General features: G+C 38.3%; 1 protein-coding gene across 1 annotated transcript; it reads right to left on the reverse strand.

The window, feature by feature from the left end:
• Window positions 1–569: 569 nt before the first annotated feature.
• LOC112802493 (ABC transporter F family member 4) lies at window positions 570–2,981 on the reverse strand. The gene has a single exon (XM_025845732.3). It carries the CDS (start codon window positions 2,979–2,981, stop codon window positions 819–821), a length of 2,163 nt encoding a protein of 720 aa, XP_025701517.1. The 3' UTR covers window positions 570–818.
• Window positions 2,982–13,230: the final 10,249 nt, after the last annotated feature.

Raw genomic sequence — 13,230 nt, forward strand, 5'->3', positions numbered from 1 at the left:
CAATTCTACTATTGCTACATTTGGTACAACCTTTATAATTGCTGTTATTAGCACCACTAGTATCCATCTTTTCCAAACCTCAATGAGGCCTATCTTGTTCTCTCTGTCTCATGCCATCATATTGAGCTATTGTTATGTTGTATCTGCAACGACAATTAGGCCTTGTCATGTTATTGTAAGTATATAACAAAGACAAATCTTCCACGGATGAACATTATTGGTGTGTGATTATTACCAGTGGCTGTATTTAAACTTTGTTCCCCTCCATATTATATGGCATAACATCATTGCTACTGTATTCTCTGGTTATTTTTAGAGTTCTAAGTTTGAGTCCATTGAGACTATGTTTTACAAGTTTTGAAGCTTCAATCTCTTAAGTTTCATGATCTGGCACAGCGTGTGTTTGCTTATATTTGCTTTGAATAACAGAGCACTTGTTAGTATCATGTTTTGAGATATTCTTTTTTGGATTCTGCAGATCTTTACTTGGTGAGAATGCACCGTAATTGTCAGAAGGAACAAATGAAGTTACTGGTCAATATGCAAGGGCTTGTGCTGAGACAGCCAAGGAAATTAACTCCATAAATATTATTAAGAGATTACTTGCTGAATAGAAAAACAACAAATAATTGGAACAGTTCGGCAGTTGTAAAAATTGAAACATATGTTCATGTATTGGGATAAACTCATAAACTATGATAAAACAGAAAATTGTTAATCTAGCTAAAAATATTGGTAGCATTTCCGGCAACATAGTTTTACACTCAGTTCTCATATAAGGGGGAAAATTGTAGTCAAAGGTTCTCAAAAAGAGCAGCTTAGTCATCAACTTCAGCTTTGATTTCTTTCATCAACTCGTCCTTGTAATCATCGAATGTTCCAATTGAAGTCCTGACAGTACCATCCTCGACAACCCAGATTTGACTCCTTTCTTCATCCTCACATACACGCGATATCAATCTCGAGTCATGACTAACAAGAACAACTCCACCAGTGAACTCGTCTAGTGCATCAGCCAACGCATCAATACTTTGCATGTCTAGATGATTAGTGGGTTCATCCAACAACAAAATATGGGGTCTTGACATGGATATTGAGGTAAATACCACCCTAGCCTTCTGCCCTCCTGATAGTTTGGCAATAGGGGTGAGATGGTTATGACTAGGTAGCCCAAACTTACCGAGTTTTGCACGGACGGCCTCTTGCTTGCTAAGTCCTTCCTGGTCTGGGTGGAGACGAAGAAGATACTGAACGGGGGTTTCATCCATAGTTAGAAGGTCCACAAAGTGTTGCGAGTATCTTCCTATTCGCAACTTCTGACTTCTCCTAACTTCACCTTCACTTGGAACCAAATCACCAGCCAGAAGGTTCAGTAGTGTAGATTTTCCAGCTCCATTAGGCCCAACAATGGCAACACGAGTTCCCATATCAATGCCAACATCAATATTTGACAGTCTGAAGTCCTCACGGTTTGGATAACTGAAGCTCACTTCAATAAGCTGAAGAAGTGGAGGCGTGAGCTCGGTAGGTTCAGGGAAGTGAAATTCAACACTGTAGTCCCTCCACTTCTGTGGAACCTCTGGTGGGGCCTCATCTTCATCAACCTTGCCCTTGCCCTTTCCCTTGGCTTTAGATGCTTCTTTAGCTGCCACAAACTTCGCTCGATCTTTCACCTTTTCTTGCTGAGCTCGATTACCACTCCTTTTTGCAGCTTTTAGTTGCTTGTCATAAATCTCATACTTCTTGTTCATCTCTTTACGACGCTGTTCATACCCACTCTCAAAGTCATCAAAGTTTCCACGATAGAAATGGAGTTTCAAGTCATGAAGATGAATAATCTCAGTGCAAACTGTATTGAGGAAATCCCTATCATGTGAAACAACAACCAAAGTCTTCTTCCAACGGCACAGGTACTCTTCCAGCCAGAGAACAGCCCTCAAGTCAAGGTGATTTGTGGGTTCATCAAGCAATAACAAAGTCGGCACCACAAAAAGTGCTCGAGCTAAAGAAATCCTCATTCTCCATCCACCACTGAAAGATTTTGTTGGCCGGCCCTGCATATCCTTTGTAAAACCCAAACCCGCTAAAATCTTTGATGCTTGAGCTTCAGCAGCATCAGAACCCATCAGCTGTAGTTTCTCGTACAGCTCTGCTAGCTTCTCTCCTGCATCATCTTCCTCATTGTCAACACTTCCTTCTGCAGAAGCTGCATTTTGCAGAGAAGCAACTTCTTGTCGAACTTGAACCAGTTCTTCATTAGCTGACACAACAGCTTCCAGTGCTGTTTTATCATCACCTACTACCTCTTGCTCAACCAGAAGGACATCAATATTCTTAGGTACCGGTATCTTCCTCCAAGCAAGAAGCTTCAATAGTGTGGACTTCCCCTTTCCATTGGGTCCAACCAAACCATACCTCTTCCCATGAGATATCTTCACTGATGCATTCTTTAGAAGTTCTTTACCCCGAGCAGACACCGAGAAATTCTCTATTGTTATATCTTTGACATTAGCATCAGCATCATCATCTCCATCAAGCACTGAAGTCCGACTTCCAATGACCACAGTGAAAGCATCATGATCATCCTTAAGAGCTTCCTTCTTTGCCTGCTCAACAGCATGAGCTGCTAAAATATCCTTCTTCTCACGCTTCTTCAGCTCTTTGTCTGTGGTTGAAATTTCAAGTGTCTTCAACTCACTCCTCTGCTGCCGTTTGGAGGCATTCTCTTCCTCCTCCTCCAAGAGAGCTTCATCTTCATCTTCGTCAGATGGAGGAAGATCAATACCATCAGTATATGCAGAAGGTTTTGGAGCAGCTTTTGCCTTGGGTTTAATGGAAGATGGCTTTTTGGGTTTATCAGGCTTTTCATCCATGCTGGCCAGCATGGCCGAGATGGAAACTTTTTCCTTCTTAGGGACATCTTTGCTACTTGCCTTAGTTTTTGCTGATGGGCCTGCATCTTCTGCCTTTTTTCTAACCATTGTTGAAACCTAGCAACACAATCGAAAACCACATTGACTTAGTCGTCTAATCACATCTACAGTTTTGTTATGTTCTTTTCTCATAAAATAAATATTTCACCTATCCTAGAACACTAGATAACTCAAATGCTACAAATGTATCTAAGACATGTAATTGAGTTAATCAATGCTAAATCGAAAATGTGAACATAGCAAGGTCACAAAATGCATACTTCACGTAGGATAGAATACAAATGATACATTCAGTTTTTTTATTAAAAGAACAAATATTATTAACGATAACGGAACAGTATTATAATATTACATAGAGATTAGAGAGATACATCCCTCTAAACAAAACATGTGCCTTGAGATTTAACTCTCTAATCTACTTGGTGCAACAAGAAGTCCATATCAGAACCAGAACCAAAACCTATTGATATCTAAATTAAATTTAAAAAAAATAAACCAGTACAGAACCCATTGTCTATTAATATCAGTAGATTAAAGAAAAAAAAAAAAAAACACCACAGAAGAATCATAAAAAATTGCTGATATCTAAACCTTTTTAAAAAAATTAAATCAGTCCAGAACCTATCAACCTATTGTCTATTGATATCAGTGGTTTAGAAAAAACAATTAAACCACACCGGAATTTAAACTTCAAAAAAGTTTGAAAAAAAAAAGTCCATACCAGAACCAAACTGGCAGAATTCATACCAAAATTATTGACATTTACTTTTTTGAGAAAAAAAATACCTTGTCGAAGGAAGCTGAGATAGAACCGAAGAAGAAGAGAGGCAGCTCAGGCAACCAGGCGACCGGAACCCCTTACCGAAGTAAAGCAGAAGGAGAACGGCGGTGCAGAAGCAGGAACCGCAGAACAGCGGCAAGGAACACAGATCATCGACGAGGAACAACGTGAAGCGTCGAGTTCTCCGGAGTGGGGAAAAACAAGGTGGCGAGCGGCGATGAACCACGAGGAGTAGTGAGGCACCTTCAGCCTTCAGCGTAACCGAGGAAGAGAGGAGTGGACGAATGGACGGTGGTGGAGGCGAAGAACCACGAGGAGTAGTTAGGTGAGGGAACCGTCCAGCCTCCGTCGTGGCGGCGCAGAGGACGGTCGATGGTGGACAGTGAGGACTGAGGAGAGGGAGGCGCAGCGCTGTGGAAAACAAAAGGGAGGGGAAATACCATTTTGATCATTAATTTTTATCAATTAATTAAGCGAAAAAATCTTAAACGCCCCTCACAAGTCACAATTCTTTAGAAAGATAATTAGATTCTCAAAAAAAAATTATTTTTGGTTGTAATTTTTATTTTTTATAAGATTGATTAATTTTTTTATTAATATTTTTTATTATATTAATAGAATAAATTTATACGATACATAAACTGTTGATTTGTTCATTAAAAATTAATTAAGATTGATAAATTTTTTTATTAGAAGTCTTATTTTTTAAAAATAATTATCAAAATCGTTTAGTTTTATTTTTTATTTTTTATTATTTTTAATATATTAACTAAGTTTATTGTGTAAAATTAAAAAATATTAATAATTTTTAAATTATTTTTATTTATAAAAATTAAATAGAAGATATATTAACGACCAACATGTCATATAAGTATGTTCTGCAGAGAGATCATTGACAGAGGGAGCTAATCAGTTTCACGAAATTAAATATCAAGAGCCAGAAAGGGAATATTTTTATGGAGAGTCTTGTAGTTCTTCAAAGAAATTATCAGGAGCTCGGATAGGTATTCTCTCATTAATTAATAAATGAAGTAAATATCAAATCGATATCCGAAACATTTTAGCGTTGACAAAATGATACCTGACTTTTGTTTTTGACTAAATAGTACCTGAATGATTTTAAAATTTGACAAGTGTGTCCTCATGCTCGCCGGAGCACATCTCCACCAATGCTGAGCCAGCCACCGATTTTTCTGACAAGACGAATTTATTTTGAGTTGAAATATTTAATTAAATAATCATTATCCTACTTGAAAAAATTTCTAAATCAATTGGATTTGCCCTAAGTCTTAAATTGCTATTTTTTATCACGAGTTTTTCAAATTACAAAATTGGAAGATATATACAACTAAGGCTCGTGAAAAATCTGTGACGGAGAGAAAGAATCCATCAACACAAGCTTTCGAAGTGGATGGTGGTTCAGATATTATGAGCAAAACCTAGACAAAACATGCTTTTGTCCTCTTCTAGTGGTTCTATTGAAGTCGAAGGCAACTAGCAATCCTAATAGATGGTTTCTACGATGTCCTATATGAAAGATAAGATTGGAATGTTTATGAATATGTAACGAAGTAATCCACTAGTTCTCCTTGTTCCGTCTTCTCTGATTATTCAATTTTGGTGCTCAAATTTTCTCTAATCCGTGAATTTTTTGTTTCGTGCTAGAACACATAAATACAGTGTGGGTATTTTCAATAGTTAGATGAAATACAAGAACAATGCGTGAAAGGAGAAATATCTTCGGAGAATAGTAATATGGTGGACAATCCAGAATCAAAGAAGAAAAATAGAATCGATGTCAAGTGTGGGATGGCTTGAAAATTAATAGGATGATGATGGTGCTATTTGTGGTAAATGAAATGAAGGAGCATTTTAAGAGGGTTGAATTACTTTTGATTTTCATTTATATGTTAATTGGGTAATCTGGTTTTGAATATATTTTATTTAGTTAAGTAGGTAGACAGTACAAAGTTTAAGAGTTTAACAATGACACTTTGTTGCTTTGTAATGTTGAAATAATTGTAATTGAGATGAATTAATCATAGAGAGATTCATCTTCTCTTTGTCTGAAAGTCTGAACATCAATTCTCAGCTTAGACAACTTTTGAGGTGGAAAGAATTTGGTCAAAAATCTATTAACTAACTTATCCCAAATATCAAAGCTCTCTTTGGGTTGTGTGTCAAGCCACTGCTTGGTTCTGTCCCGTACAACAAACGGAAAGAGCAACAACTTATAGATATCAAGATGAACTCCATTGGTCTTTATCGTATCACAAATTTGCAGGAAATTAGAGATGAATAAGTTTGGGTCTTCCTGCAAGAGTCCATGAAACTGACAATTTTGTTGCACCAAATTAAAGTAATGAGCTGAGACTTAACTCAATGTTATTAGCAGCCACAAAGGGTACAACAATACTATTACCATAGAAAGTTGGACTAGGAGCAATGTATGAGCCAAGTGTCCTTCTAAGTTGCTTAAGTACATTAGAAGCATGAGGAGTATTAGGAATAGCAACATTATTGTTGTTCAGCTCCATAGTAACTTTTTCAGATTTCTTCTCAAAATTATCCTTGAGATTCTCAACAGTTTTGTAAGCTCTAGCCTGCTATAAACGCCTTCTTAAAGTCTTTTCAATTTCAGGATCAAATTCAAGAAGAGGTTCTTTGTCTCTATTCCTACTTATAAACAAACAGAGAACAAGAAAAAGTGAGAATCTCTATGTCAGAATGAAGAGAATTCTCAGTGAGGTAACTTAAGTAAAAGAGATAAAACAAAACAAAATAAATAAATTAAGTTAAATTTTTTGAAAATTAAAAAGAAAAAGGAGTGAAATTTTTCAAAAATAATAAAGGAAAATAAGAAAAACAAAATGAATAATACTAAAGAGGAAACACCAAACCTACTTTTGAAAATTAAAAGAAAAATTTTAAATAAATTAAAGCAAAATTTTCGAAAAAATATAGGGAAGAAGATTAAACAAAACTTAAAGCAAAGAACGTCTAATCTAGGCAATCAAACAATGGGTAGTTGTCAATCACAGTCAATCCTCGACAATGGCACCAAAAACTTGATTGCGGATTTTGAAAACCACAAACTAACCGGAGAGTGCACTAAGTTGTACTAAGTAATACCTCAGGTAAGTGAGGGTCGATCCTATGAAAATTGATAATTCAAGCAACAATAATTGAGTTTGCTTAGCTAGACAAGTACAAATAAGTGTTTTGGGTTGATATGCATTAAACAGTATTCAGAAAAATTAAAAAAGCAAACAATAAACGGGTTGTGAAGATTATATGGGAAAACAGTTAAGGCTTCAGAGATATTTATTTTTTCATATTAACAATTCTTACCAACTACTTTAATCATGCAAGATTCGATTCATGGCAAGCTTTAATTGATTAAACCTTAATTCCTTAGTTATTTAATCTCCTCTAACCTAATCAACCGCCAATTCCTTGGTCACTTAATTTAGATTAAAGGATTAAGTCCAATTCTAGCTTATTAGCCACAGAAAGCCTAAATACTCAAAGATAAGGTAATTATATATCGTGTATCACATTAAGTCCAAGTAATTAGAAAATTATGAGGAATTACTTTCAAGATGTTATTCAATTGAGTTAACTTTTTTAAGATTCAACAAGAATTCAAGTAGAAAAAAAGTTATCTTCCAATATACTCTAATTCCTAAGATGAAGAATGAAAGTAATCCTTGAATTTAAATTAATACATTAATCAAAGTAGAATGACAATAGTGTTAATCCATCAAAATAAACAGAGCTCTTAACCTTAACTGAGGAGGTTTAGTTGCTCATGACTCAGAGAAAAACTAGGGTTCCAAAAGTGTGTAAAGTGCGCAATAAAGAAGAGAGAAGAGAAAAAGCTCGAAGGGCTGAATCTTTTCCCCTTTTATATCTAATCTAATTGATTTGAAAATAAAACAAAATTAATAAAATCTAAACCCTAAAAAATAATGTTTTGTTTTCATAATAATGAAAAGAAAAGAAAATAAATAAATAAAACTAAAGCTATGAGTCATTCTTCCAATTCCAAATATGTGCTATTGGCGCTAAACACCAGTGCCGCTAAGGCATAAAAAATTTGTGGTATTGTTGTCTTCTAGGCGCTAAATGTCAAGCTCAGCGTTTAGCGCAACTAGCGTGTGGTCTTGGCACTGGTTACGAGGCACTTGGCGCTAAATGCTGGGTCGTGGCGTTTAGCGCCAACTCAACAGAAGACTTGTACGAGATACGAGGTGCCTGGCGATAAATGCCAAGTAGCGGCGTTTAGCGCTAACTCAACAGAATCTAACTTTTTTCTTTTTCTTCTGCACAAATTCTGTTAAACTCGTTCGAAACTTTTTTGAAATCAATAAAATCGTAATGCACATCAAAGTAGCATCCAAATAGGTCTCAATCACTGAAATCTCATAAAAATTTGATAAATTTATACCTAAAATACTAAGAAAAATATAGAAAAGATGCTCACGCATTATATATATAACATTTAGTTGTGATTGGATAATGTGGAGAATAGGACCTAGGTCATTTTTCTAGATGTACATGATGATTTGGAATGATAGAGAAAAGGAAAAGAACTTAGGATTTTAATTTTCTACTACCAGAAATAGGGCTTTTTTAGACAAAAATTTCAGACGAAATTTATTCCGTCTGAATGAATTTTTAATTTTGGACAAATTTGAGATAAATGTTAAACAACTTTTGGTGGAGATTTTGAAAGAATATATTCTGTCCTAAATTTGTCTGAATTTTGTCCCAATTTTTTTTTGGATAGCGCCAAAATTTTCATATAGATTAACAACACAGTTCGGACAAAAACTATAATTCATCCATATTCCATCTGAAGATATGACAAACCCCAATTTGATGGTTTGCTTTGTATTGAATTTAGAGTATTTTGATAACCTCTTGTCACATTTAACCTATGAATTAGCATGGTTTTGTTATCTCTCCCATAATTGTGCTTAAGTGTAAAAACATGCTTTTTAAGCCTTATCTTGATGAATTCTAAATTTCTCTTTGATCCCATAAGATGCCTTGATGTGTTTGCTAGTAATCTCAGGATGAAATAGGCTAGGCATGGATCAAAGGAAGCAAGGAAGGAAGCATGCAAGTGGAGAGAAGCACAAAAAGCCAAAGAGTTGATCTCGGCCAAGCACGCGTACGCGCACAAGGCGCTCGCGCGCACATCGCAGAATTAGCCAAGGACGCGCACGCGTACCGTGCGCGCACGCGTCGTAGTCCGCACGTGATTCTTTTATTACAACACGTGCCTGGCGATTTTGGAGGGTTTTCAGCAACCAACTTTGGCGCCAAAATGCATATAAGAGCCAAGGATTGAAGGGGATTGACATTCATTCAGACATTAACACACATTCACTTCCATAGACTAATTTTAGATCATTAGGTAGATATTTTTAGTTAGTTACATTTTTGTAGAGAGAGAAACTCCAACTTCTCTCTAAGATTCATCTTCATCTTCTCAATTCTCAACCATTCCTTGGTGAGATCTATTACAACACTCAATTTACTTTGTTCATGTTGTAGATCCTCTTCTCTAATCTCATTAGTGTTTTGTAATTGTTCAATTCTTGTAGATCTTAGATTTGACTTTGTTGTTTTGGATTCTATTGATTCATTGAAGATTTCATTTTCATTGTTGTTCATTGTTGATTGTTGTTAATCTCTTGTGTTGGATTGCTTTGATTCTAATTCTTTTCTCTCCATTTTACTATGTCTTTCATTCTTGTCCTCCAAGTGTTTGAGAAAATGCCAACTTTAGATATGGAGTAGTATTCCCTCACTTGGCCTAGTGATTGAGTCATTGGAGACACTTGAATAATGGATGTCAATTGTTGATTAAGAATTGAGGATTGCTAATTGACTTAGAGTGCACTAAAGCTAGACTTTCCTAGGGTGAGACTAGGACTTGTGACTTGAGTTAATTACTTTTACTTGACTTTCCTCTATGATTAGGGGTTAACTAAGTAAAGCAACACTCCTTTGCTATCACAATTGAATGAAGCTATAGTGATGGGATTTCCAATGTTCAACCTTAGCCAAGGCTTTTAATATTGATTGATTGTTGTTTTCTTTTATTCACACTTTTATGCCACACTCTTCAAGCCACAAAAAGACCACTTAACCAATAACATGCATCCTTGTAGCATTCCTAGGGAAGAACGACTCGGGATTAATACTCTCGATTATAGATTGTAGATTTGTTTGATGATGGATTTTGTGTCGGTCTAGACTATACTACGATTGATTACTTGAAAAATTTCTATACCGGCAAAAATCCATTCGTCAAAATGGCGCCGTTGCCGGGGCATGCGCATGAGTGCCATGTTTTTGGTTAATGTAAATATGTGAATATTGTGAATATGTTTGTCTTTTGTTTGTTTGGTAGTTCTTGTTAGTTTTTAGATCTCTATTAGTTTTGTTCTTATTAGCCACTATGAATTCTCGTCCTTGTGGTTTTGGATATAACTATGACTATTTTGTAGGCGACGAAAACTTGAATGATGGCTCACATTATGGGATAGACGAATTCTCAGGAAGGGAGCCGTATCCATATGAGCAATCACCATGGCAACCTTCCCCTTCAAGTTACTATGATGATAATCCCTCCTATAATGCATATCATTCCTATGGATATGATGATACGTATCATGGTTATACCTCTCAACCACCACCATTCTATGCACCATATTCTCAACCCACACCTTATTTCCACCAATTGCCTACATATGATCCAAATCTATATTCCCCCTATGCATACCCTTATGACGATTATGAACAAGCAACCCTTGAATCACCACCACTCCAACATTTTTTTACCCTCCAACTCAAATCCCAATGAATGATACACTTGATATCATTCTTCAAGAGCAAGAAGAACTCCAAACCGCCTTCACTAGTTTCACCTCTACCCTCCAAGAATTTACGTCCCGTATAATCCCACCCTCCACCAATAACCAAAACAACTTCCCACCTCCAAGCTTTGATGAATCCCCTTTCCAACCATATCATGAATTCCCCTCTCCACCACAAACCTCCATGGAAGCATATCAATGTCCATTAATCCAAGAGCAATATGATCCTACTTATGTTAGTAAAGCGGAACAAGAATTGAGGGATCGTTTCAAGGAAGAAATTGACCGATTTCAAGCAACCATCCGTCAAAAGATAGATTCTTGGGATTCATATCACAACCGAAATGAGTTCACGGATGATTGTGAGAAAGCAACAAAAGAGGGAGGTATGAGAGAGACTTTAGAGTCTCAAGTTGAGCGCAAGGAATTGGAGTATGTATTGCAACAAGCGGAGGAAATGAAGATTGTTGAAAATAAAGAAGTGGAAGAAGACCTAGAGGAGGTTGAACAAGAAGGAAGTTCCATCAATGAAAATAACTCTACATCAAGTTACAATGGTGATCTTGTTGAAGCTTCCCCCATCGAATGTGAAATCAATGTTAAAGAGGGTGCGCAACCTCCGACACATGACTTGATCAATAATAAAGGTTTGAAGGAAGTTAGCAAACAAGAAGAATTTAAAGAAAGTTATCAAAAGATGGAAATCATCATGGAGGAGCCAAAGGAAGTGGAACCTACAATGTCAAGACCATTGGAAATCTTCCTTGCTAAGTCGCCGTCCCAATCACAAATTGAGTGGGTAATCATCTCACCCTTTAACTTTCTTGGCCCATATCGATATGCATTGTTAGAAACGGACGACCAACTTAGAGCTCTTTGTGGGCTAGAGAGTAAGAACGGATTAGATGTCGGTGGACAAATTGAATCAAGGCGCATAAAGGATGGAATATCAAACTTTGAATCTCAAAGGTGGAGTGAAGCCAAATTCAATGGGATTAGGATGATGAGTATGAGTTACAAGGAGAATTCAATAAGTTTGTTACCCTATTGGAAGCATGAAGATCAAGAAGAAAAGGAGTTAACAAATAAAGTATGGGACCCCGGAACATACATAGACCACTATCAACTTAAGGGCCTCGTTACTTGCTTAGGCCCCCTTGAAGGCCTTGTACGTTTAAATTGGGATCCCGGAGGCTATTGGAAGTGCAAACATTGGTGGGGATTCGAAGAAGAGTTTAAGCATAAGCCACCCTAGCAAGGACTCCACCAAATGTCCAACTTAAGGACTTTAACTAAAAGTGCTAGGTGGGAGACACCCCACCATGGTAAACTCTTTCCACTCCCCTCTAACCTTGTTTAATAAGTGATTCGAGTTACCATTGTAGGTAGGTTCGCACATCATAATTAGCTTGTTTGTATACATTAGTAGCTAGAATATTAACATGTATGTTGTGATTAGTAGAAATAGAATAAATCTCAAAACCATCTTGCATTTTAGAAAGTGTAGGTTTTTGACTAAATAAGGAGTTGTAGGCACCATAGGGAGTTTCTTGGGCAAGTAGAGCTTTTAGGCATTATCCTTTTCATAAAAAAAATAAAAAATAAAAAAATAAAAAAAAGGGGGTGGACGCGCGCGCACACTGCACGCGCACGCGTCCATGAGCGGATGCATCATCACCCATATTCCAGAGAGTTGGGCCTCTCCTAGGCCAGCGTTGTGCCTCGAGCCCAACTCACTTCACGCTTACGCGCACTATGTGCGTGCGCGCCATACAAACATAGGGAGTAGCACGCGTGCGCGCAACTGCCGCGTACGCGTCGAATTGCTGCTGCAAAATCTTGTGCCAAGCCCCAGAGAGTTAGGCCAGCTCTGGGCCATTCTTAAGCCCCTGGCCCAATTCAGCTCGCGCGGACGCGTACATGCCGCGTACGCGCAGGTATAGGTAGTGCAACCACCAGGCCATTGACCAGAGAGTTAGGCCTCCTATGGGCCAACCTTAAGCCTACAACCCAACTCCTTTCACGCGTGCGCGCACGGTACGCGCACGCGTCCTTACCCATTTCGATCTTCCGCGCCTAAGCGCGCTGTACGCGTACGCATAGGCCCCTAGATTCTTCAATGCACGCGGACGCGCAAGGTGCGCGCCCGCGTCGTTTCGAATAGATGATAACCTAATCCGCGAAGAACGTTGCGCAGTCGCGCACTCCATCTTCAACCTCTCACCATTTTCATTTTCTTCCACCTCTCGCCCTCAACCGCCGCTGCCCCGCCGGCTGCGCCGCCATCACCACCCTCCCCTGCCTTCCCTCTCATCCCTCCTCTTCTCCCTATCACCACCCCCATCTCCGATCCCTCCCTTCTTCCTCCCACTTCGGCCGCCGCTGCTGCTCCGCCGGCATCCGCCACTGGACGGCCAACCTTCCCTCTCTCTTCTCACACCCACGCCCATTCACTCTCTCTCTCTCTCACGCACTCGCCACCACTCACTCTCTCCCTCTGCTCTCTTGCCAAACGCCACTGCGGCCGCCTTCACCGCCACGGTCCACGGCGGTGCAAGCTTCTGCCGCTGCTGCCCTCACTCCAGTTCTGTTTCCCTCTTCCCATTCTTGGTTCTTCCCCGCT

Source organism: Arachis hypogaea, chromosome 5 (genome assembly GCF_003086295.3).
Source record: "Arachis hypogaea cultivar Tifrunner chromosome 5, arahy.Tifrunner.gnm2.J5K5, whole genome shotgun sequence".
Classification (NCBI taxonomy): Eukaryota; Viridiplantae; Streptophyta; class Magnoliopsida; order Fabales; family Fabaceae; genus Arachis; species Arachis hypogaea.